Source organism: Panthera pardus, unplaced genomic scaffold (assembly GCF_024362965.1).
Source record: "Panthera pardus isolate Hobbes unplaced genomic scaffold, ASM2436296v1 HiC_scaffold_16, whole genome shotgun sequence".
NCBI classification, from domain to species: domain Eukaryota; kingdom Metazoa; phylum Chordata; class Mammalia; order Carnivora; family Felidae; genus Panthera; species Panthera pardus.
In genome coordinates this window covers 135857669-135884467 of record NW_026526721.1, presented here as the reverse complement: position 1 = coordinate 135884467, position 26799 = coordinate 135857669, and the positions used below count along the sequence as shown (strand labels likewise).

General features: G+C 36.7%; 2 protein-coding genes across 6 annotated transcripts in view; one reads left to right on the top strand and one right to left on the bottom strand.

Moving 5' to 3' along the window:
* Positions 1-67: 67 nt before the first annotated feature.
* Positions 68-13674, top strand: SGO1 (shugoshin 1). Of its 2 annotated transcripts, none has more exons than XM_019435260.2 (8): positions 68-362; positions 2327-2475; positions 2559-2755; positions 6823-6896; positions 8530-8588; positions 9552-10364; positions 12392-12581; positions 12804-13674. In XM_019435260.2, exons 2-8 carry the CDS (start codon positions 2334-2336, stop codon positions 12904-12906), a joined length of 1578 nt encoding a protein of 525 aa, XP_019290805.2. In that variant the 5' UTR covers positions 68-362; positions 2327-2333; the 3' UTR covers positions 12907-13674. The 2 variants fall into 2 exon arrangements, with proteins under 2 accessions (XP_019290805.2, XP_019290800.2); XM_019435255.2 differs by having other exon boundaries at positions 70-246.
* Positions 13675-21508: 7834 nt separating this feature from the next.
* Positions 21509-26799, bottom strand: part of KAT2B (lysine acetyltransferase 2B) — a 103564-nt gene continuing 98273 nt past the window's right edge. For 3 of the 4 annotated variants that reach the window (XM_053903846.1, XM_053903844.1, XM_053903845.1), the window contains one exon: positions 21509-23584. In XM_053903846.1, coding sequence (XP_053759821.1) covers positions 23391-23584 — 194 coding nt within the window. In that variant the 3' untranslated portion in view covers positions 21509-23390. The remainder of the gene's footprint in view (positions 23585-26799) is intronic. The other variant, XM_053903847.1, reaches the window with a different exon arrangement.

Sequence of the window (26799 nt, the reverse complement as noted above, 5' to 3'; positions counted from 1 at the left end):
GTCACGTGACGCAGCCCGGTGACGCGGGACTCCTGGCAGCGCAGTCGCCTCACGTGACCTCCTGCCAGTCAGCCAATGGGTGAGCGCGGCGGCGAATTTCGAATGTGGTGGCGTTAGCCGGCGGGCGACTGGGGACGGGGCCTAGACCTGGAGGGGCCGAAGCACAGGCTACGCCGGCCAGACAGCTTCGCGAAACCTTGGAATGTAAGAAGGAGGGCGACAGCTGCGGCAGAAGTGGTGGCCAAGGTACTGTTTTGGACGTACCTGTGGGAGGAAGATCTCCCGGCCCTCTTCCGGCAACACCCCCCGCCCCCGACTTTCCCCGAGCCCCTCCGTGAAAGAGAAAGCCGCGGGTTTTCCAGGTGTGGAACTGGGGTGTCGTGGTCCCTGTTCGTCTGCCCTCAGGGGTCTCTCTGTCGTTCTAAGTTCGGTGGCCAAAAGCTCGGGCTGTGGAGTCGGTTTGACCCCGACACTTTCTCTGTTCGTCCACTCGACTTGCGCTTCCTGAGGCTCCATTTTCCTCTTAAGTAAATGGGGACGCGAACCCCCTGCCTTGCAGAATTTTGTAGATTCCGTGATCTGTAAAAGCATTAGTAGCTAAAGCCCGGCTTGACGTGAGGGCACACAAACTGGCAGCTGTTCTTTGTGCAGCCCTATACCCTTGACGTCCTGTTTTGCTTCTTCGGTTTGCCTGGAGAAGCTAGCACTGGTCGGTGTCGTACCTGGCTGCCTCAGCAGCAGGAATGATGGAAGCATTATGACGGAGATCAGATAGATATTCCAGGTTCTTCTGAATCCAGACCCCTTACCGAATGCTCTAGAGACTGACCCAATCCCGCCCTGTGACCTGTTTCCGTTCGTTCTCTCCACCACACCCCCCTGTACTTCGGCCTAGATAGGAAACTTCTTATACGGCAGTTTTCTTTCGTGATTTTAGGTTAATTAAAGGTAATGACGAAAATATTTTAGGTACGTTGTTAAACTAACTTGATCAGTTGCTTAATCTGGGTGACTTGTCAAACATCTCCTGTTCGAACTTTGAAAACTCCCATTGTGATACGCTGTTTTTATACAACCCACTTAACGTTAGTGCTTTAAAAAAAAAGAGTTGTGTTAGCTCTACTGGAAACATCCCAGTGTGTGTTGTATCTACATTGTCAAAGAGAAAATAACAAATGAGTTCTACATTGAACACCCCTAGACAGTGCATAGAGGAAAATAAATATGGGCTGGAGAAAATACTCAAGAAAACGTAAGGTTCAGCAAAATTATTTGACTAGCTTAGAGCAGATGAAGGTATCTTTTGAGTGAAAATTGTAAGTATGGTTGTAGGAAACAGGAATTATTTCTTGCAATTTTGTGATCTGCAAAGTGCAATTTAGGGTAAAAGATGTTCATGAAAAGTAGTTCGATACGCTTAGTAGCAGAATATTTAAGCAAATCTGATTTGCAGCGTTGAAGGATTTAAATATATTTATGTGTTAATATATTCAGTAGCATATTTCACTGTCACTGCTCGTTTTACTACTTTCAACTGTATGTGGAACAACTGTTATTTAATGTCTTGTTTGCTGTTATGATTTACTAAGAGCTAACAGACCTGAGTTTTAAAAATAACTTTGAGAAAACTGGCATGTTGCTCTGCCTCAGTTCCTGCTCTTTATAGTTCTATAATTGTTATAATAACCTATTAAGATTGTATGTAGTGCTACATAGTTTCAACCTCTGAGGATTACCTTGACTGTCTTGGGAGTGTGTGCAAATCTTAAGTATTGGGTTAAAAGAGTGTGGAAGAATAACTGTTTCTTGATTAATTCTATCCAATGACCTAATGTGATAAATTAATAATGTAGAGAAGAACTGGAAAACAAAGCCCACATACAAGATTACCTCTGAACTAATGCTGTAAGTCTAGTAAACACTAAATGTGGGTCATAAACATTGTCTGTAGGAAACATAAATAATAATAACATCAAAATATAACATTAAGTATTTCCCATAATGCCTGGTATATAGCAAGCCCCCAGTGGGTATTTGTTAAGGAATAAATAAGTGCCATATTACAGAGTCTTTGGGTTGAAATGCATATTTATTAATTTTCCCTGTAAAGTACTGAGGAGGATAACATTATGCCAAAATGTTAATGAGGTTTAAAAGCTGCAAAATCTAAGTTATTACCAGGTTAGCCAGCTTCTTTAAGCTGATTCGACAGTTACTAAGTCTATTTAATCCATTCTTTATGAACAACCTGTGTTTTCCATCTTGTTTTATATTTGATATTATCTCTTAGAAAAATTAAATACTTTTTACTGTTTTAAATTCCTAGGCAGAAGATGGCCAAGGAAAGGTGCCTTAAAAAGTCCTTTCAAGATAGTCTTGAAGACATAAAGAAACGAATGAAAGAGAAAAGGAGTAAAAATTTGGCAGAGATCGGCAAACGAAAGTCTTTTATACCTGCGCCATGCCAAATAATCAGTAAGAGATTTTCATGTTGTCCTTTTGCTTCGCTTTTTAAGCTTATATTTAATACATAATAAAAAAAATTTATCCTCTTTCAGCCAACACTTCTACACTGTTAAAAAACTACCAAGACAACAACAGAATGTTAGCTTTAGCTTTGGAAAATGAAAAATCCAAAGTGAGAGAAGCCCAAGATATCATCTTACAACTGAGAAAAGAATGTTACTACCTCACATGTCAGCTACATGCATTGAAAGAAAAACTGGCTTCACAACAAACCGGAGAAACTACTCAGGTATTTTCATTACAAACGTTGAATTTCTTAGGAAAAAATGTGAAATCAGTGAATTGGTAATTTAGATCAATTATGTTATATAAATTCATTACTGACCGATAGCTCTGTTATTAGTGAATTGATCAAAACATACATGATTGAGGCTTGTGCTTGTATAACTTGGTTCTGAAAGCAGGTAGCAAGACAAGGTACAGAAGAAAGAGTTTAGCATTTTGCACTGCTGGTCCTTTCAACCGTTCAGCTAAGTGAATCAAATATAGGGCAACTCAGCTAAAGGTCTAAAAGTGATAGTTGAAGCGGACTAGTCCAAAAGTTTTAATCAGTGCTATAAATCTTAGCTTTTCTATGTAGCTGTGTTATACCTAGTGAAGTCTTATAAGAACTGCCTTAATTTGGGAGAGGGGGCATTTAAGTGTTTTTTGGAGAGTCCTTTTTACCTACTAGTTGGTTAAATAAGGAAAGGTATACATTAATTCCCAAACAAGAACTATCCTAAACATTTTGCTGTTTATATTTTACTCTTATTCTGTTGTATTCAAGGTTACATGGAAGGGTCAGCCAAAATATAACAGATGTGGAGAAAGCTTGATATTCTTTGTGTCCCACTGCACATTGATCCCAAGAAGAGAGAAATGATGAGCCAGGTTCTCCTTTCCTCTTCCCAGGAAAACTACTTGGGGCAGAGAGAGAGAAAGCAGTGGTGCATGTCAGGTGTTGACAGAAACAAGTTTACTTTTTTCCTGGACGGCCATCTGTTTGCTGTGCCAGTGAAGACAGTTGTGTTGGCACTTAGGCCAGGAAACCAGAGAAGAAAGCCAGACCATAGCGATTAGGGGAAGGGTAAAGACTCGGGAAGGGAATTAAAGTCACCTCTCCACTGACAGCAAGAGTCAGTGATGAAAGTGATTCCATATTTTTTCTGTGTATGATATACAGAATGTACATACACATACATATATGCAATATATACATATACGGTATAGCAGAGAATTGGCTATAAAAGATTTAATATAATTTTCCTTTATGTGAGGGTTAGATTATTTAAAACTTTTTGGTTTTTTGGGATTTTTTCCCCTTCAGAATATAATCTTTCCTAATTTTTTTTCTTTTCCTTGTTCAGTCAACTAGTAAGAAAAAAAAAAAAAATCCCTCCAAAGACATTTGAATGTTCCTTTTCCCTTTCCAAAGTTTTTGGTGAAATCATATATAAATAGTGAGAAATGAATACCCAATGAGACAATCACAAAAACAATGGGGGAAAAAATCTGTCATTGCAGGCCTTTTGACATTTATCAATGCTTTCTGAGTATTTATTAAAACATATTATTAGCTGGGGCGCCTGAGTGGCTCAGTCAGTCAAGCATCTGACTCTTGGTTTCAGCTCAGGTCATGATCTCTCAGTTTGTGGGATCGAGCCCCATGTCGGGCTCTGCACTGACAGTGGGTAGCCAGCATGGGATTTTCTCTCTCTCTCTCTCTCTCTCCCCCACCCCCTGCCTCCCTCCCTCTCCCTCTCTCCTTCTGTCTTACTCTGAAAATAAATAAAGAAACTTAAAAAAAACAAAAACATTAGTTGCTGGGCAAAAGTGTTCTTAGCATTTAAAACATCAGAGTTTGTTTTCTGCCATACATTTGCTACATGTGTCACCCCTCAACCATCATTCTATACTTGTGCTTACATGTTTATCAAGTCAATCGATCAGTAATGGAGAAACTTAAAATGCTTTAATAAGAAGAATGGGGTTTTTTTGCCTACCACTAGTTAACTTGGTTTATAAGGATTAATCATAAAGTAATTTCTAATAGCCTTTTGTTTCCTAAATTTTATCATAGATCTTTTTAGTAACTTGTTACTAAATTATATTATTCTGTAGTTAAATATTCTCCTTTATTTACCTTCAGTAATACCACTACTTAAATTTAGAACATGAGCTATACTGAAAATAAATTTAAAACTTTTAACAGGATTAAATTTCTAGTTGTTTTGTTTCTCTTGAACAGTTTTAATCTATCATAACATCAGCATATTATGTGTGCATCAAATTTCAAGAAACAACTGAACTGAATTAGAGTGACTTCGAAGGAATCAGTCCAGAACTCTTACCTTCCTAATACAAATCTACAAATCTGCCCGTATCTGCAGTGTGTTCTCTGTCTTCCCTCCTGTCACAGTGGGAAAAGTGTCTCTGCTCCTATCAAAGGCCAAGCCTTTCCCTGTGCATCACATTCCCCTTTTCTCTTGCCCTCAAGCACTTTGGTCCTGAAAGTTTGCACTCTTTCAACACGGATCTGCCTCTTGACTGACTCATTCTAGCTGTCATACAGATGTGCTTTAGCATCTTTTGCCTTAAGAGGAAAAGAAAATAAATGAAACCTCTCCCGATTTCATATCCCTCTACCTCCTCATTTCTCTGCTTCCCTTCACAGCAGAACTTTAGCAGAGACAAACAGTGCACTTACTGTTCTCACCTCCTCAGCTTCTATTTACATTTGAACTCCCTCTTATCTGGCTTTTATCCCCATCATTCTATGGTCACTGTGCCAAGGTCCCCACAACTCCCCTATTACCAAATTTAGTGGCCACCTCTCGTTCTTCTTGACCTTTATGTAGTAACATACTTTATAATCTCCTAGCTTTCCTACTACCATACTCTCGTAGTTGTCCTGCCTTTCTGACTATTACATGTCTGTCTCGTTTGCTCACTTCTTCTTTAGTTTCAAATGTCAATTGTCCTAGATCCATCTTATCTTACCCCCTTCCCATGCTTTAAATACTCTCTGCTGGGGACTTCCAAATTTATAGCTCAACACACACACACACACACACACACACACACACACACACACACACGACTACTACTTGATTTATCCACTGAAATATTTATAAAGGATCTTAAACATTTTTTTTAGCGTTTATTTAGTTTTGAGAGACAGAGCATGAGCAGGAAAGGGGCAGAGAGAGTGGGAGACACAGAACCTGAAACAAGCTCCAGGCTCTGAGCTGTCAGCACAGAGCCCAACGCGGGGCTCAAACTCATGAACTGCAAGATCATGACCTTAGGTGAAGTCGGATGCTTAACCGACTGAGTCACCCAGGCGCCCCAAGGATCTCAAACATTTTGTACAAAGTACAACTCTATTTTCCCTCTCCCAAAGATATTGTGTACTTCTGCCTTTGTCTGTCCGTCTTACTCATCTCATAAAACAACCTACCATCTGCTCAAGTCCAAACCAAAGAGGCTTCCCTCTCCCTCACTGTCCCCACTTCCACGCCGATTCAATCTCAGCATCTTTGTTCTCTCAACACCGTCTGCTGGGCTTCACCTCTGTAGCTACGGGACTCAAGTCCTAGCTGATACACGTCTTGCTAGATTTACTACAATGACTTCCTAACTCCTTCTTCTCTTGGCCCCTTTCAATCCATGTTCCACATAGTGGTCAGACTGATCTTTTTAAAACTTAAATCATTTCACTTCCCTGCTTAACGATTAAGTAACTTCGTATCACACTTGGACTAAAATCCAAACTCCTGACTCCCAAGGCGCCGTGTTACCTGGTCTCTGAGTACACATCCCCTCCTGTTCTCACTATGAGAGAATTCATATATGTCCAGCCACAGTGGCCTTTCTTTTCTAAACACAGCAAAGCTTTTCCTACTTCATGACTTTTGTATTTGTTGTTTCCACCACTTTTTCTTTCCCTCCTCTTTTCAGTGGCTGGCTCCTTTGCATTCTTTAGATTTCAGATGAAGGTCTAAGGGAACCTCCAACCTCAATCACTCTCTGTCACTTCAACTCTGAGTATTTCCTTCATAGCACTTTATCACTATCTGAAATTATTTATGTATCTCTTTCCTTTCATTTAAAATTTTTCTCTCTCTACACTAGAATGTAAGCTTTAAGAGAGTTGGACTTAAATATATTTCTTAGCTGCTAGAGACTTGGTTCCTAGAACACGGCCTGGCACCATAGTAGACTGTTGGTACATTTTTATTGTTGAATAAATGAATGTTTTGTTATGAATATTTCAGTTGTACCAGTGTTTTCTTTGTTTTCATATATTAACAGAACCAGGAAGTATGTCCCTCTGGAATGGCCACCAGTAGTGACAACTCCGGGGATTTATTTGTGAAGGATTTACCGTTGGTATCAAATTCATTATTATGATTACTAATGTCAAAAAAGATTTAATTCTCTGACACATTTATGAAAGAAAATTTGCATCGTATTGATTCTTGTGTTTGGAGTCTGATGTTTCTCTACTAAAAATGCATTTTAAAAAATTTGATATGTTGATATTCTGTTACATGTAGCTAAGCCAAAACTTTCTTATATTTACCTTTTTGATGTTAGGATTAAGCTAGCTATTTAAATATAATTGAATTCCTTCAGTTATATTTTTGTGATATCATGTTTTTATTCTAAGGAGGATTGTTTATTCAAATGACGGTATTTTGCCAGTGCTACAAATAGTCTGGTTTAGAAATGAAATATAATAAAACATCACATTTAGCACAGCTATCACCCTGTCTTGCTAATCCAATTCATTCCTAAATACAGTCAGACCCCATATACCCTCTTCCCCTTCTCTTGGATCAAGTACACTTTGTTTATGAATTACTGAGATATAATTACATACAGTGAAGTGTGCAGATCTTAATTATACAGTTCAATGAGTTTGACTAATGTATACACCTGTGGAACCAAAATCTCAATTATGATATAGAGCACTGCTGTCCCTCTAGCTGGGCTTTCTCAGTTTCAGCATTATTGACATTTTAGGCCAGATCATTCTTTGTTGTGGAGGGCTATCCTAAGCATTTTGGGATATTTAGCAGCATCCTTGGCCTCTACCACTAAATGCCAATGCCACTTCCTTCCCCCAGTTAAGACAACCAAAAATGTCTCCAGACAGTGCCATGTATCTGCTGAGGGGATATGATTATCCCCAATTAAGAACTGCTATAAACCATCTCCTCATATCCCTTTCAAGTCTATGCCCTTCTCTTCACAAAAGTAATCACAAAGATAGTTTCTGCCCCCATATTTTTAATCACGAATAGTTTAAAAGCTGTTCAACTGTAACACCTGACAAAATATTTATGTAATGGTCAAAAAGTAAAATGGGGTAATTGAATTTTTATAAGAGTCCTGAAATTGTTATTAATTAGTTACCATAACTCTATTACCTAAACCTGTATTTAAAATTTGATGTCTAGAGGGAAAATTCTCTATAGGAAATAAAGAATAAAATTATAATTAGAATGAAACAGCCAGTAATAGTATTAAAGCATAAAGAAAATTGTTTCATGAGCTACAAGGGGGACAAGATTTTTAAAGGAAATAAATAGTATTAACTTCAGAGGGGTCAGTAGTTAGGCACCATAAAAACCTATGCTACAAAAAAAAAAAAAAAAACAAAACAGGTCAGCTAATGATGAAATAGGCTGCTAAAGAGTTGAGTAATCAAATTGCACTTCTGTAATATATAAGTCAGTTTTGACTGGCTGTTTCTCCAGGTTAATGGAATTACGAGTTATGGCATGTCATCAGGAGTAAGTGTCCAAATAGATAAGGTAGTTCCTCCAGTGGAGTTGAATGTCACTTATAACAAACAAGGCTCCATATAATCAGCAGAAAGGTTTTTTGTTTTCTTTGATACTTAGCAGATTTAGAATAGGATTATGAAATGATACTAAGAGAAAAACTTAAGAAAATCTTAAATTTCTTTTTGTTACATAATTCTTAAATAAATTTCAGTTTTTCTTTGGCTAGACAAGTTCCTCTTCAGGAAGCTCACCTTCCAGGACAAGGAGAATCATTCCAAATAGAAGGTAATTCAAGTGAAAATGTAAAAATATTAAGGGCAAGATGAGATCTTTGAGAACAAGTAACATAATTAAATTTCTCTAATTTTTTTTTTTAACTTTTTAAGTATGCTCATCTGGCATTCTTCTGCTCAAAGCAAATCTGTTTATTTTACACAGAATATAACAGTTTAAAAATATATCTATTTATTTTGTTATCAGCTATCAGCTATAACTGGCTGCAGTTTACTGAGCCCTACTATTTGCCAAGCTGTGTTAGCCATTTTACATTATCTCACTTAACCCTCACAACAACCTTAGAATATAGGTACAGTTGGTCCCATTTTATATATACTCAAAGAAGTAAAGTATCACACAAAAAGTAGCCCAAAAGGTAAGAGCTAGCATTTAACTGAAAGCCGACCTCCAAAGCTATGCCATTCTTTCCATTTCTAAATTGGCGTGTCCCTGTTCTCAATGCTTTGAAGAACGGATGGCATTTGAATAAGCAGAACCTTTCCCTAAAAATGCTTACTATATTTCTTACCTGAAAGGCTTTGTAATTATCGCAGTTTTACTGGGATTTCAAAGAACATCTTAGCTCCCACTTTCTCAGTGTACTGGTCTTACTTTACTTTACTTTAGAATATGAGGTTCTCTCCCACTGAATCCTATACACATAGATACATATAGCCAACTACTTTTTCTTTAAACCTTTAAACTAGGGACACAGAAAACCCCCAGTTAGAACATGTTTGGACGTTATGTAAGATTCTTTCACAAGTCAGATAGAACCCATCGATTGATCAGTGCCAAAAAAATTAGATGGTAGTACTAAGTTCCCCAGATTTTTATTTGCTTATAGCAAATGCGCAACTACAAACTGACCTTTCATTTATTTCATTTTTAATTTTGAGTTCTAAGATTACTGAATTTAAAATTTCCATAAAGTTAAACTATTTTTTTCTCATTTATCTTTTAAATTCTCAGAGCAAATACCTATTTCTCAAGACAGACTGGGATTTGATTTGAATTCAGATGACGATAAATCTACTGATAATGTCTTACCTAGAACTGTATCTGTCCGTCGCAGTTTAAAGAAACATTTTAATAATCTATGTCAGTTCAATACCTTGGATGATTTTGAAATCAGTCATTTCTCAGAGCAGTCCTTTGAATTGGAAAGAATTAGATGTGTAGACCCAGTAGTAAATATGCACTTACCTGAAAACGTGGAACAAAATGTTTGTCAATGGAATAATGATCAAATTAACTTATCACCAAAGCTGATTGACCCAGAAAGATCCACTAAAACAAAAGAAGACATCTTAGAGTATAAACCTGAACATACTAAAAATAAGCGCAGAGGTGCACAAGGAAGAAAAGGAGAAGAGAAAAGAAAAGGTAACAGAAGGAAAAAATCAAAATCTGTATCAAAGTATAAAGCGAGCAAAAGTGAAAATAAAAAAACTGTCTCCAAAGAAAAGTTGGATGAATCTGTCACTTCCAGTGATGCCTACAATTTTAATCTGGAAGAGGGAATTCATCTCACTCCTTTCCGACAAAAAATTAACAATGATTCTAACAGAGGAGAAAACACCAGTGAACCTGAATTGAGCGTCTGTGAATCAAGTGGTTCAGGAGATGACTCTGATGACCTCTATTTGCCCACTTGCAAGTACAGTCAAGGTCTCTCCAGTGAACCAGCTGGGAGCCCAGTCAGCAGGCCGAGACCTAAAAGAGCGCTAAAACACAGGGCTGAAAAAGAGATAGAGGGCACTAAGCTTATAAAAACTCCTATCAGTAAGTGATCTACTTGTTCGCGTGCATTTTTAATGTTTATAATAAATGATCACTCCTGATGCTTATAGGCTATACTTACCATCTGTTTCTCTGGGGGAGGTTAGAGACTTGCCATCTGTCTCTTTGGGGGTAGTTACAGTCTGATTAAACAATGGCGGGTTGGGGGTGGAAATCACAATTGTATGGCTATGACCTACTTTAAGCTAATTTAAATCTTCTTTAAGAACAATACTACTTGTTATGGAGAAAGTATTTTTAACTTCAGTAAATGAAGACTTCCAAAGTAAGAAAAACTTTTTGGTGGAGTTAGGTTGAATTAAAATATCTTTTATACACTCACCTGACACAGGTCTTTGAAAATGAAATCAAATTTGAATCCGGTGACCTATCATTTTAATGGCTTTGCTTCATATTCAGTTTGACAGGAACCGCGATTTTAAATTGATTCGTTCTAGTTAGTGAAAGGTGGCCAAACACTAAGCCAAACTTTTCCCTCAGTTATTGGGCTTAGTATTTTTTTGTAAGACATTTGTAAGACATCTAAAAACTGTGGCTTAGAAAATCTTGCTTTTATAGATCAAAAGTAGCATGGTTCAAAAGTTGATAACAGCCTGCATCTGCCCACAAAGATTCTCATCTGGGAAATTGTTATTGTGGTAAAACTAATATATGTGGTCAGGTTGTAGCATTCCCAAAACATCTGATCCTCAGGATAACTTTATAAAGTGCAGGTGTAAAACAAAATAATAAATAAATAAAGTGTAGGTATCAACATCCTTATATTGTTTATAAGAAAACTGAAAGCCTAAAAAATTTAAATGACTTCCCAAAGTTAGGCAGTGGTAGTATGCAACCATGTTTTGTTTTTTTAAATATGCTATAATAATGTTAATGTAAATCAAGATTGGCAAAATGTTGATAATTACTGAAGCTGGGTAACTGGGGGTTCATTATATTGTTGTCTCCATATTTGTGTATACTTGAAATTTTACATAATAAGTTTTTAAAAGAAAAAAATTACACTCTAAGATAGTATTACTCAGAATTTTATCCCCAGATCATCAGCATCACCATTACCTTGAAACTTCTTAAAAATTCAGAATCTCAGGCCATACCCTTGAATCAGAATCTGCATCTTTTTCACAAGTTCCCTGGGGGATTTGTAGATACATTGATTTTGAGAAGCAATATTCCAGAATATAGCAAGTGAGTAGATGTTGCTTAACCATATTTTCCAAACTAAAAGTTGGAATAATTAGTATAGTGCAATATGTGTAAGTGGAGACAAAAAAGACAGTATTTGAAACCTAGATAACTCTGGAGAGCATGGTTGCTAAAAATAGTCATTTTACAGTTATAATTTCGTTTGTAATGGAAAAACAACTTGCTTTTTAGAGCCGTTTGAAGAATTGTCTTGCAGTGTTCTTTGTGTGCTGGGTACCTGACACCCAATATAGATCTAGCTCCAAAGTAGAATAACTTGAATGTTTATGATAGGAAAAACATTGGTAACTTTTTAACATACTAGCTTTACCAGAGGGAATCCCCTTCCTGCTGGTTTACACAGAGACTATGATGTAGAATTCTCATTTATTTAATAAAGTGAGTTTACGTAGCTTTTTTAAGACTATAGGAAGCCACTTGATAAATTATGGTTATGAAAAAGATGGAGGCCTTGATGATTCTACAAAGCAAGATGGAACTAAAATGAAATTCTGTGATTTAACGTAATTCATTATGCCCAAGCTATCCTAGAAGAATTTTAATTTTTTTAAGGAATTTAAGTCTTAGGAAAAAAAAAAAGAATTTTAAGTCTTAGTAACCTGTTGTATTAGCTCTTCACACCTATAGTAATTGATATTTCAGTGTTATCTGGGATGGAAAAATGATGAATGGGTTAAAAAAAATCTATATAATACAATGCTGGATTTGTATATGTTTAGGATCTGTAATTGCATATGATTTTAGTTCCTGCTTTGTTTTTTTTTTTAATTTGGAACCATATTCAGTAAAAGTTGTCTTCGTAGGTGCACTACCTAAAACTCACCGCTCACCTCATTTTAGCCTGAAGGATATCACCAATGCTCCCTTGTATCCTGTACTGAAAGTCAGAAAACTTTCTCTTTCTCCAAAAAAGAATAAAGAAAGCCCAGCAGTGTCTCTGCCAAAGCGTAGGTGCACAGTCAGTATGAACTATAAGGAACCCACACTCATTTCGTAAGTATTTGTGGGAACCCACTTTTAATGATAAATGTCGGGGGTGAGGGGAGTAAGGTTTGGAGCTTTGTTCAAGAGTGTCTTATTTGAAATATCAAATTTTGATTAAAAACTGAAGTGGGAATATTAACACTGGCATATGTCACAATAACTTTATATTGAAGGGTAAGATGGTGCTGGGATGCTTATAATTATTCCTAAGAGTTCTTTTTATCCTTCTAGGAAACTGAGAAGAGGAGACCCTTTTACAGATTTGTGTTTCTTGAATTCTCCTATTTTCAAACAGAAAAAGGATCCCAGACGCAGTTCTAAAAAAAAAGTATGAAGCAAATACAGTGAAGTGTTTTTTGGATGCTGTTTAAATTCATCCTACTACACCTCCTATCTCTCCAAGAGAGAATCTGTAAGATAGTCCACAAAAGGGTTGAACTATTGCCATGGAATATTCTTTGACTGAACCCTAGATCATGAAAATGTCTTCAAAACTATATTTCAAATGTGATGCTTTTTTCTCATACCACTAATAAATTTGGTTTATTTTTTCTTTTAAATAAAAATAACCGGACATAAGCCCAATTTCTTAAACTGCCTAAAACTTTTAATTTTACTCAAAATGTATCTTCTGCGAAAGTAAAATGTGAGATCATGAACTGATGGTTGCTTAGGTTCTGGGACTAGGCAAGTGACTAGCTCTAAATACCAAGCTGCCTAGGTGTATACTGTTCAGTGACACCTCAGCAAATTATTATGTTTGGACTTTCAGGATAGTTCCTTAGTTAGTCGTTACCATAGTAGGGTCAGTGCAGATATAGAACATTTCCATCGCTATAGAAAGTGATTGCACTATTGGGCAATTTGAAATTTGGTGTTTTTACACTTTTAATATTTCTGTATTCTTACTGTTTATCCCTAGACTGTTAAGAATCGTTTTGTATGTTAACATTTTACGTGAATGTTACATTGTACGTACCTTTTTGCAACTGACTTTTACTTAACTCACCAATGTTTTTGAGATTTATCCATGTTGGCAGATGTAGATTATTTTCATCGTACAGTTATATAAATAAACTAGACTTACTATTTTGAGAGATAATTTGCTTCCACTATTTCCATTATTACAAATTAGTGCTGCGGTGAATATTCTGCATTCTTGCACACATGTGAATAAGTTTCCATGGAGTGGATACCTAGAAGGGGAGCTGCTCTCTAAAGTGGTTGTACCAATTCTCCTGACACAAGGAGTGTTATCACTCTCCTAAGAGCAATTTGTAAGTTCTAGTTTCCCCACACAGTATCACTTGGCATTATTGGACATAAAATTACCTAAGCCAATGAATGTCAAATGGCTTTTCTTTGTTTTAATTACTTATGAGATATTATCTCATTGAGTTAATTACTTGTGAGAATTCAAATATTGGTCACTCATTCCTTCTATGAATTATTGTATATTTTGCCCACTTTTCAACTAGAGTGTCTTTTTCTTAATAGAATAGGGCTCTTTATATATTCTAGATAGTATTCCTTGTCTTTATTTACATGGGCTATAGCTTTCTTTTTCTACTTTATTTTTACCTTATGTTTTTTGACGTTGAAGAATTTTAAATATTAATATCCTCTGTCACCTTTTTGCTTAAAATTTTTCTCTAAAATTTGTTTTGCTTTTTCACTTAGGTCTTTAACTGTGTAGCATTTTGTGGAATGGGGATCTGATTTTATTTTCCATGAGAATAGCCCATTGCCTTAGCACTATTCATTGACTAATCTATCTTTTCCCCACTGATGAATACCACTCTCTTTGTCACACACCGAAATTTCTTTCTATTGGTTTATTTGTCTAGCTATGGGCTGGGTACTGTATAATCACTTTTTTTTTTTTTTTTTTTTTTTTGGTTTGGCGGTAAAATATAGTAAGTATCATTTTGATCATTTTTAAGTGTATAGTTCATGTACATTCACATTGCTGTGCAATCATCACTGTTACCCGTCTCCAGAACTTTTTCATCATCCCAAACTGAAACTCTGTATTCATTAAATAACTACCCATTTACTCCACCCCACCCCATCTCTTAGTAACCACTATGCTACTTTATGGCTCTATGAAATTGACTGTTCCAGGTACCTCATATAAATGAGTATATACAGTATTTCCCCTTTTGTATCTGGCTTATTTAACATAATGTTTTATCCATGCCATAGCATGTTTCATACATGTCCACACATACCAGAATTTCATTCCTTTTTAAGCCTCAGTAGTATTCCATTGGATATATGTACCACATTTTGTTTATCAATGGGCATTAGGGTTGTTCCCACTTTTTGTCTATTAGAAATAATGTTGAGGGGCGCCTGGGTGGCTCAGTCAGCTGAGCGTCCGACTTCAGCTCAGGTCATGATCTCACAGCTCATGAGTTTGAGCCCCACGTTGGGCTCTGTGCTGACAGCTCAGAGCCTGGAGCCTGCTTCTGATTCTGTGTCTCCCTCTTTCTCTCTGCCCCTCCCCCACTCATGCCACATCTCTGTCTCTCAAAAATAAATAGACATTAAAAAAAAGAAAGAATGTTGCAGTGAACATGGATGTACAAAGATCTGCTTGAGATCCTGCTTTTAATTCTTTTGGATATGTATCCAGAAGCAGAACTGTTGATAATATGGTAATTCTATGTTTTGATGAACCAACATGCTGTATTCCAGAGTGGTTGAACCATTTTTCATTCCCACCAGCAATGCACAAGGATCCCAATTTTTCCATATCCTTGCTAATACTTGTGGGGTTTTTTCATAATTCCTATCCTAATGGGTGTGAAGTGACATCTCATTGTGGTATTGACTTGCATTACCCCAGTGATTAATGATGTTAAACATCTTTTCATGTGCTTATTGTCCATTTATATACCTTCTTCAGAAAAATGTCTCTTCCAGTCCTATTCCCATTTTTGAATTGGGATGTTTTTGTTGTTGAATCTTAGAGGAGTTCCTAAAACATTCTAGATATTAATCCCTTATCCAATCTGTGATTTGCAAATGTTTTCCCCCATTATGTGGGTTGCCCTTTTACTGTTGGGAGTGTCCTCTGATGCACAAGTTTTTAATTTTGATTAAGTTCAATTTATCAATTTTTCCTTTTGTTTTCTTTACTTTTGATTGTTATACTTAAGAAATCATTGCCTAATCCAATGTCATGAAGTTTTTCCCGTATCTTTTCTTGTAAGTCACAAGTTTTTTTAAAAGACATAGATGGAATTGATTTCTTAATATTTTAGGCATTTTTTTATACCTATGATCATAAATTTGCCTATATCCTTTCCCATATACATTTTTGGTAGCATGGCCACTCTTAAAATTAGTTGAACCTTCCTTTTTTGCTCTCTGGAACAAATGGTACCTATTCACATTTGGTAAAACTTTGCAATTGAAACTATTTTATCCTGTGCTTTTGTAGGCAAATTTTTGTCTTGATTTTTTTAATGATTATAAGAGTTCTCTAATTCTTGATTCTATTCAGTTAAATTACATTTTTCTTACAAATTGCAAATTTCTATGTTTTATTTAATGGTATATTATTTAAAAAATTTTTTTCAGGGGCGCCCGGGTGGCTCGTTTGGATAAGCGTCTGACTTCGGCTCAGATCATGATCTCACAGTTCGTGGGTTCAAGCCCCGCGTCAGGCTCTGTGCTAACAGCTCAGGGCCTGGAGCCTGCTTTGGATTCTGTGTCTCCCTCTCTCTGCCCCTCCCCTGCTCATGCTCTGTCTCTCTCTCTCTCTCTCAAAAATAAATAAAGGATTTAAAATAAAATTTTTTTTTCAAATCTCTGTACTATGCAGTTACATCACTTTTTTGTTACCTATTTGAATCTACTTTCTTTTGTACTTAATCCTTTTTGCTAGTTGTTAATCTTTTTTATTTTGTTAATCTTTTCAAAGGACCAGCTTCTGTTGATCCTCAGTTTTTTCATTTTCTGCTTTATTAATTTCTGCTTTTGTTATTTTCTTTGTTCATATTCTTTGGGTTTATGCTGTAATTTTTCTAACTTCTATTTAGCTCCTTGATGTCTAGTTTTCCTCATCTATATTTTTTAAGATTTTATTTTTAAGTAATCTCTGCTAACATGGAACTCGAACTCACAACCCTGGGATCAAGAGCCACATACTGCACCCACTGAGCCGGCCAAGCACTCCTACTCTTAAGTTTTTAAAAGCATTAATTTTTGCCTCTTAGTTTTACTGCATGACCTCTTTAGTGTGATTTGTATATATCTCAAGTTTGATTTCAAGTATTTTCTAACTTTGTGATTTCTTTTTTGACCTATTATGTAAAACAAATTTTTTTTCATACCAAATTGGAGATTTCTATTGTTATTGTTCTTTAAGTGAGTTCCACTTCTTTTTGTAATACATCAAAAAATTTATTTGCGTGGTGTTGATTCTTTGGTATTTAAATCTTTTGTGACTAGTAAAAGTTGTTGAATTTTGCAAATGTTTAACTGTATGTCCTTGAACATAAATTCTCTAATTGTTGAATGCAATGTTGCATAATGTTTTCAATTTTTTTTTTGTATCTTTACCAATTTTGCCTGATTCATCATTTGCTACACACACACACACACACACACACACACACACACACACCACCTTCCACAGAATTTCTGGATTTATTGATTTTCCTAGTGAATTATTCCTTTTATCACTGTTGTAGTCACTCTTTTTCCTTCGTAGTGCTGTGTCTTAATGTCTGATATAGCTAAGGCAACTTATATATGGTTAATATTTGCCTGTGTATGGTTAGTATTAGCATTTTTACTATATCATTTTTCCATTTTTTTAAGCCTTCCTATGTTACTGTTTTAGATATATCTCATTAAAGAGTATATTACTAGATTTTGTTTTTGGTCCAAATTGAATTGTCATCTTTTACCTAACAAATTCTGTCCATTTACATGTATTGTGATAACTGCTATAATGTGATTTATTTCCAGCAAATATTTTTATGTTATCTACTCTGCCTTATTTTCTTTTTTCTCTTAACTGTTTACCATTGGATTAGTGGAGTTGTCTTTATTTCTACTTTTATTAAGTGGTTATCCTGAACTGGCTTAATTTGTATACATGACTTCCCAAAGCCAAGTTTCTGAAGAATATCTTTTGGAAGTCATTTTGATGAGGGTCAAATTCTCAGTCTTTTTTCCAAAAATGTATTTAATTTTGCCCTCACTCTTGTTGAGTGTAGGTTGACAATTCCCCCAACATTTCATTTTCTTATGGACTTAATTTTACTGTTGAGAAGTCTTGACAAATTTTTTGCTCATATTTTGGTAATTTACCTCAAGCATTTCATATTCTTGACTTATTGTAAATGTATTTTTAAAATTCATTTTCACCTGTTTGCTGCTAGTTTGTAGAAATGTAGTTGCTACTAGTTTATGGAAATGCAACTGATTTTCATATATAGACCTTGCTAAATTCACTCACCAGTTCTAGTATTTTTTTTCATAGATTTCTTAGAATTGTTTTTATTTTCATGACCTTATAGTCTACAAATAAAGACAGTTCACTTCTTTCTATCTTGTGTGCCCTTTCTCCTTACTGTACTGACTAGAACCTCTGCTATAATGTTGAACAGACGTGATGAGAGCAGACATCTTTGCCTTTATCTCAACCTTGGAAGCATTTGGTCTTTCAGCATTACTGTGATGTTGGCTATAAGTTTTTATTGATTACTTTTACCCTATTGAGGAAGTTTCCTTTTATTCTTTGCTAGTTTTTTTTTTTTTTTAAGGAATGGGTGTTGAACTTTGTCAAATGCTTTATCTGCATCTATTGAGATGAACATGTTTGTTTTTTTTTTTTATGCTATTCATATAGTTAATTACATTAGTGGATTTTCAGTGTTAAATGAGCCTTGACTTAATCAGATGTGCCCCACTTGGTCATGATCTCTGATATTTTTTATATATTGAATTCCATTTGCTAATATTTTGTTAAAGATCTTTGAATTTGTGTTTATGAGGGTTGTTGATCTATAGTTTTCTTGTAAATTTTATCCTTTGGTGTCAAGGGTAACAATACTGGCCTCATAAAATGATTTCAGAAGTCTTCCCACGTTTACTGTTACTTTTTCGCTTACGCTGAAGATCTGTGTATTTTATTGTATTATGCGCATTTTGTATGGTATTGTGTTGTACTGCATGTATATTGCTAATTATACTTTATTTTTTAAAGTTGATTTGAGAAGGAGAGCATGAGTGAGAGAGGGACAGAGATAGGGGGAGAGAATCCCAAGCAGGCTCTGTGCTGACAGGGCAGAGCCGGACGCAGGGTTCAATGTCACTATCTCACAGTTCATGAGTTCTAGCCCCATATCAGGCTCTATGATGACGGCTCAGGGCCTGGAGCCTGCTTCAGATTCTGCGTGTCCCTCTCTCTCTGCCCCTCCCTGACTTGCCCTCTGTCTTTCAAAAATAAATTTAAAATAAATAAATTTAAAACAAGTAAAAGAAAAAAAAGAGTTGGACGCTTAACTGACTGAGCCACCCAGATGCCCCACTTTAATTTTTTTTTTAATGTTAAATATAGAAGGGAATGTTGAGTTTTCCACAAAACAACATACAACTATATAGGTGTGAATGTGTTGAGTAGAAGCAGTGCTGGCACACTGAATCAATAGCACTGTATGGGGAGAAAAGATTTTAATAAGAGCTTGATCATAAAATTTGTATGAAATGTGTATTCTATTCAATTTTTAAAACAACCAACATTAAGCAAACTTAAGCACTCTCTTATAACCCTTTTCCTATTCTCTTGTTGGACTGCCCTATTGGACAAAAAGGCAGATTTTTTGTTCTTAGATATTATTAAGCATAAATAGCATACCCATCTCTCTTAACTGCAGAAAATGGGTGGTTAACAGAGAGCAAAAAGAACAGAGACCAGTGAATTTTAGAAAGGGCCCAATAACCAAATGAAGTGGTATTGCAGAAAGCGCATATGCATGAACATGTGCAAGGAGGTCCTTACCTTCTAGCAAATTCTCCAAGGGATTGCTTTTTTTTTTTCCTTCAAAGTTTATTTCTTTTGAGAGAGAGAGAGAGAGCCTAACTGGGAAAGGGGCAAAGAGAATTCCAAGCAGCCTTCACAGGACCAGTGCAAAGTCCGATGCAGGGCTTGAACTCAGGAACCACGAGATCATGACAGGAGCCCAAGTCAGACTCTTAACTGACTGAGTGACCCAGGTGTCCCCGTGAGGGATTGTTCTTGAAGAACTTCAAACCTAGATAAATTAAAACTGACAACCTTCGGTTCAGCTCAGAAAATTACACACATACACAAATTAGATGTGTTGTTTCTCATCTTTTTAAACTAATTCTGCCAAGGTTGTGTTGGACTTCCCAATAACAAGAGGGAGCAGGAAGAATGACTTTTGTTTTCCTTGCTTTTCTCTGCATCGCTTTTTAATAAACCCAGAGAAAATCTACGGCTTTGTCTCTGTTAGTTTTTTTTCCACAAAAAAGTAGACACTACCATAAAAAAGCCAAGGCATAAGTATACATAAATTACAGTAGAGAACTTTTCATGGCACTTAAGGGTGTTCTCTCACCCCCTCTTTCAGCATCTTCTGTGTACTTTGTTGACGCTCTCCCTCCAAACTATCGGTTCTACTGTGCTAAGGGCAGAATGCTAGTTCCGGAGGGCCCAAGCAGACCAGCTCAGAACAATACGGAAAAGGCCATAGGCTGCCACCAATAACCCTTCCTTGTACAGCTCTTAGAATCTCTTCAACATTGGTCTAAAGGACGTCAGCTAAAAGACGTGACACATTATTAACCTACCCATAGTACCTCAGTCTGATCTTGTTTCTACTTCTTAGGTTTCACAATTTTAAATTTTACTTCTAAGTAATATGAAAACCTCGGTCTTCTTTTCACTATTCTAATGAATACAACCAGTTATTAAATGTGTTGAATACAACTTCAGAGCAATTTTTGATACGGAGACATGGGGTGGAGTGGGAAGGAGACTTGTCGTCCAATCCCGATGTTTGCATCCCTGTGGAAGGACAGACATCACCCCCTGGCCTCCCTGTGCCCCTCATTCATTCCTCCCCTGGGAGGGACTTACCTAATCGATGAGTTACAGCAAGGCCCTGGACTGCACGGTTTGGCTGTTCCGTCCCCTGTGCCTCTTCGGAGTTGGCCTGCCTTCAGAGAGCACCACTGCTCTTGGCCATGCACTAAACTCGACGGTACAGGCTCTGCCCTTGGAGGGGAAGCTGGCAGTGTCTGCAGAGCCGCTGGCGAGTCAGTCACATTCTGGGGTTCAGTATTAGCCCATTTTCCATAGATATATAAGCCACATTCTTCAATATCCATTTTATTATTAATGAAGGTATTTTGGCCATCATGTGCCTTATTCCTTTGACTTCTCAGTTGGTTCAGGATTCAGTAAGAAAAGGTACAGTACTTCTCATACCCCAACAGGATATAGGATTCTTTCCTGCAGTCAGCATTTTGAGTGAAATTAGAAGCTCATTAGGAGATGTCTAAGAACCAGCTATATTTTTACCCGCATCTTCATTCATCTTTTTGCAGATGGAAAGCAGAAAAACTGGGGGCGGGGGGGGGGGGGGGAGGGACTTAACTTTTAAACCAATAACACTCCTCTCTCACTGGTTTTTTTTTCCCCCTTTGTTTAATGAGTGACAGCGGGCAAAATGCAGTGGACCACTCAAAAGACACAGACCCAGACAAGTGTCTCTCCTCATGGAATTATCTCAATGGTGGTTTGTGAATTTTTATGAAACTTACAACGAATGCAGCAATTCTAAACATCTTCAACGAAATGCCTAAAAGGCAGAATTACGGATCTCGTCGATGGTCATCAACCATCGCCCTATTGAATTTAATGGGCTAGAAGAAGAAAACGCAACACCACATTGAGAGCTTTTTAAAATATAATTTAAAACTATGTTGTACCAGTACAATATATTAATTTTACAAATGTAAAATTTTATCCGCTGTTAAAGCATTTGCAAAAACCACACATCCTACTTCAGCTTTATTGCACAATATCTATAAGAAAATATTAATTTTTAAATTAGAAAACATAAAAATGCTTTCAATATAGAAGAGACAATCTGATTTTAAAGACAATACTCTATAAGAATGTCTACCCAGAAAATAACAAACTTTCACAGGATACCAAGCTGGACAGATGCTTCGGCAGATTCAGTACAAAGCACTGTTTAAAACCAGTCCAAGATACTTAATCCAAAGTGTATCATCATTCTTCATTAGAAATCTAGATGCCACTCGAGGCAGTTTCTTAGACTTAAAAAAGTTGAGGCATTTTTCAGTGTGAGCATTCTGAATATCCCTTACCTATTAAAAACAATACTTCCCGCTTAACAGCCATTTGCAGGGTTTTTTCCGTCATGCAGATTATCTCTGGCAACTGTTTTTAACAATGATTAAATGATCACTTTAATTCACTTATGCTGATAAAAAACCCCATCAAGTTAAATACACTTTTAAAACTTAGTCCTTTACAAAAATCAGTTTATAAATTTGTATCATAAAAATTAGTGTCAAAGACCATCAAAATGGCCTTCATTTGTTTCGATATTAGTTGGTTCTCCCAGAGTTGGGATGGCAGACGTCCCACTTCTCTATGTAGTGTTAATCAGAAAATAAACCCAAGCGCTAAGCTGGAGTCCCGAGACAGGTTAATCCGTCTGAACGATGGATTTTAGTGGGATATCACCCTGGGTCTGTATTCCAATGTAGGTGATAAAATACTGACAGCAAATCTTGGTAATTGATTTCACCTCAGACAATGAACAGAATGTAGAGATGCAACAGGAAAAATGTTCATATCGTACATTATCAGTGGGGTTGTGTGTCTCATGGAAAACGAAAACAATCCTTATTAGTTAGAACAAGGATCCACCAAATTTGATACATACGTAGATTATGCATCTTTTCTTATTAAAGCACATTGATTCGATCTCAAGTGTTCTCAAATGTATGCCTTTGTGCAACAGGAGATTGCCTTTTGGAACTTATGGCCTGCATAAGCAAAGTCAAATATAATAGTACACATTTGTGTAGAGAAAATAATTATTAAAATAGTGGTTATGCGCTCACAAGTGTATTGTAGGTAGACAGAATTATCAAAAACCCAGATGCTTATAAAAAACTTTGCAGTATTTAGAATTTCTTCCTTAGGAATCAAAGCAGTTGCTTTTCTGGAACTGCATTTTTTTCAGAACTGCTCAAAGCACCTCATCTAGATGAGTGTTTTTAAAAAATATATATAAAAAGTCTACAATGAGACTTCAAACATCACATATTTCACCTTTTACGGGCTTTTTATCATGTATCCCTTCCTTAAAGTCCTTCAGGATAAAATAAAAATAAACTCTCACATTCCATTAGAAAAAATGGAAACATTCATGGTCTGAAAAGTTTCTGCATTCCCCCAAATCTTGGTACTATGTGCAATTTCCTCATACACAGGTTTTGAGGAAACCCCTGATCATCTATTACTGAATATTCAGCTAATGGACATGCCATAGAAAATTTACATTTAATAGTAGTAAATAGATTAAAATCTATTCCATAAAATAAAAATGTTCTATGACTTCAATTTAAATACGTATCTGAAAAGCTAAGAGGAGGTTTTTTTGTTTTTCAAAAGTGCTAATTAATACAGTTACAAGTATCTTCAATACATTATGTCCAATTCTTTATAAAACTAAACCACCTTGCTTTAGGCACACTGTTTGATGAGTTTCTAAGAAGCAGAGGGGGGAAAAATCACTTGTCAATTAATCCAGCTTCCTTAATTTTACTGAAGAAGAATTTCTCCAGGATATTGGCACATTTGTAGTATTCGCTTTCAGGGGGGTTGTATTCTTTGCAATTGGTAAAGACTCGCTGTAAATCTGCCATGAATAATTTCTTAGACACGTAGTACCTATTCTTGAGGCGTTCGCTCATGGTTTTCAGATCTGCACAGGAAAAAAAAATATTAGCAACCTTTGACTCCTATTTTAAACACTCGCTGACAAAAGGGAGACAGGGAGAGAAATTTATGTCATTGGTTTGGCTACATTTTTACCACCCCAATGCCCCTGCTTACAAGAAATTCATATGATCAAGGAAAACAGTTCCTAAATCTTAGGTTGTTTCTGTTGTGAGGGTTCCTTGTGTAAAATCACAGCATTTTAACATTGAAGGGACCATTATTAGTCATCTGGCCCAATCCCCTATTCAGCACAAGGAAGCTAAGTAGATTAGCAGTGATAAGTATGATAAACTAAGTACTGTTAGCTATTCATTCAGAATTACACAGAAGAGGCTCTATCTACACAGAGTAGAGCAGGTGGGACATTTGTACTGAATCACTGCATTACTTAAGTCGAACAATCAGACTGAGTTTGTTTCAATAAATTCACAGTTGTTTTGGTGCTGTAGAGACAGAACTAAAGTACAGAAACTGATCATAAATAAATCTGCAGATACACCAGTGTCCTTGCATATAAAGATTCAAATTAATTTAGTTTCATGCTCCATCCACGAAATAAGAATCACAAGCAATAAAAAAAAAATCACACAAAAAATTTTTTCTAAAGCCAGTAAGCCTTGAGAGGCTACTGTAAAATAGTATTTTCCCAATATATCTACTTCCTTTAAATTATATTATTTTACAAATGAAAACAGTACTTTATCTAAACTTATAAGAACACCATGGGGCTTGTTTACTCCCCACTCTTAGGACTGATTTAAAGAATTCCATGCAGGGGCGCCTTGGTGGCTTAGTCGGTAAAGCATCCGGCCTCAGCTCAGGTAATGAACTCATGGTTCGTGAGTTCAAGCCCCACGTCAGGTTGTCTGCTGACAGCTCAGAGCCTGGAGCCTGCTTCAAATTCTGTGTCTCCCTCTTTCTCTGCCCCTTCCCCGCTCGCTCTCTCTCTCTCTCTCAAAAATAAATAAATATTAAAAAAAAAAAAATTCCATGCAGATTAGAAGATGTTAACATTTGTCTACTGATAGGTTCCTAGTTGACTCTAAGTCTGGTTCTATCATTAAAACTTATATTAACTGTGGGGCACCTGGGTGGCTCAGTTGGTTAAACCTCTGACTTTGGCTCAGGTCATGATCTCATGGTCTGTGAGTTCGAGCCCCATGTAGGGCTCCCTGCTGTGAGTGCAGAGCCTGCTTCAGATCCTCTGTCCCCGCCCCCCCTCTGCCCCTTCCCTGCTTCTTTCTCAAAAATAAACATTAAAAAAATTATATTAACTGTGCATGGAAAAATAAGTCAAAATTATTAAAGAAATACCTCTGACTACCCATAACCCAAATTCCCACTATATGATCAAATTTTCCAGAGGCAAGGAAACTTACAACCAACTACAGTGGGATTATCAGTTAGTCAGATATATAAAATTATGTACAACAACCAAAAATGGAAATTCATTTAGATCAAAATCTTAAATCTACCAAAACACCGAAGAAAAAAATGGGAAATATGTACTCTCGCCTATTTCCTCTGAACAAAGCTTATCTTTGGTAGTGCTATGTCATCAACCTGAGTTCAACATTCAATTTTCTTCTCTCACTAAAACAGTTTGGAAGAAGAGAAAAACTGGCAAGTGTTAAGATACCTAAAGGTTCAGCAAATACCCCACTAGCTGTCTCACCCGAGTGTGACTGAACAGATGAAGATGTCCTCTCAGTAAATGAAGAAAGACTAATGAAATTAATTGTGTCTCTCCAAGTAAGTTAGATGTTTACCTTCCTTCCACCACATGCCTACCACTTAAGATACGCTACCTTTATATATATTTTATATATATAAATATATATAAACATTTATGTTTATAAACATATAATTTTATGTTTTAGAAGGAAAAGACATGTAACCAAAAAGGGAAAAAAAAGAAGGAAACATGGCACAAAGAAGTTTATCCACAAGCTTTCAAACTATTATTTGGAAGAGAGTGGATAAGAAGAGATGGGGAGAGCCTAAAATACAGTAGGAACAAAACAAGAGTCATAGAAGTATTTGAACCTTTCAGAATAATTACAGCCAATTCCGTACATTTCCTTTCCATCTTTCTATTCTATTCAGTTATAAATAACATCTTTCTTCCTCCAGCCTTCTAAGAGGCTTGGTTGGCCAAACGGCATGTGTCAAAAAAGAAGGTGATTACACATCAATGATACCACATAGGAAGAAATCATAAAATTATTCTGTTTTCATCCCCCACCACCACCAACTTGGGAGTTCTGGGTAAATAGGAAAACTCTAACTAGTAATCCACACGTGGTAAGAAGACATGCTTGAACCAGACTACTCAGACAATGTTCTGAATGAGATGCCCCAAATGACACAGGTTAGGTCTCATTCATATGGGAGAAAAGAGTTTTTGAAGGCAAAGGGGAAAGAGAAGAAATGCTTTTAGAAAAAGCCAAGAAGGCAATAATGGGAGAAAGTAAAATTATTGACCTGTCAGTCTTGTCCTCAGAAAAAAGACCATCTTTTCGGGCATGACCATCTTAGGGGCAAGACTACACATTTTACTCAGCACCTAAAGACATCTCAAGAAAAATATCATTACTCCCCTAAAGAGCACCATTTACTGTGTTAATTCTCTTTGTCTAGAACACACCTCAGTTCACCACTGGTCTTGCTCAATGGGGCCAATATTGCCCTCGGAAGCATTCAGCTATGCACACAGGCGGTATCCAACTGGAAAGGCTAATCCCTTTGCTTGGCTGGACCAGGAAAAACACTTCCAGAAAGCAGGCTGAGAGTAGGCTATGACAGACAGGACCTTCTAGAACTACTATTGCAGGTCTTCAGAGCATACATGAGCAGGGCTAAAAGATAATTATTCTCCCCAAACTCACACAACCTCCCACGAGGGTTTCATAAAAGGAGTGGAGATGGTCCAGGGTCAGTTGGAGTTAACTCCAGAGGTCAGTTAACTTAAGTTTGGAAATGGGCACAAATGGTCTTTACATATACTTTTTAAATGTTTATTTATTTTTGAGAGAGAGAGCACAAGTAGGGGAAGGGCAGAGAGAGGTGGGGGACAGAGAATCCGAAGCGGGCCCCGTGCTGACAGCAGTGAGCATCTGATGCAGGGCTTGAACTCCCGAACCAGATCACGATCTGAGCTGAAGTCAGATGTTCAACCAACTGAGCCACCCAGGTACC

Excerpts from the sequence above, each read along its gene's own strand:
- SGO1 (XM_019435260.2), top strand. The coding sequence starts at position 2,334 with ATGGCCAAGGAAAGGTGCCTTAAAAAGTCCTTTCAAGATAGTCTTGAA. Across the intron at positions 6,897-8,529 it reads TTATTTGTGAAGGATTTACC|ACAAGTTCCTCTTCAGGAAG; the intron begins GTTGGTATCAAA and ends TTCTTTGGCTAG. Across the intron at positions 8,589-9,551 it reads AGAATCATTCCAAATAGAAG|AGCAAATACCTATTTCTCAA; the intron begins GTAATTCAAGTG and ends TTAAATTCTCAG.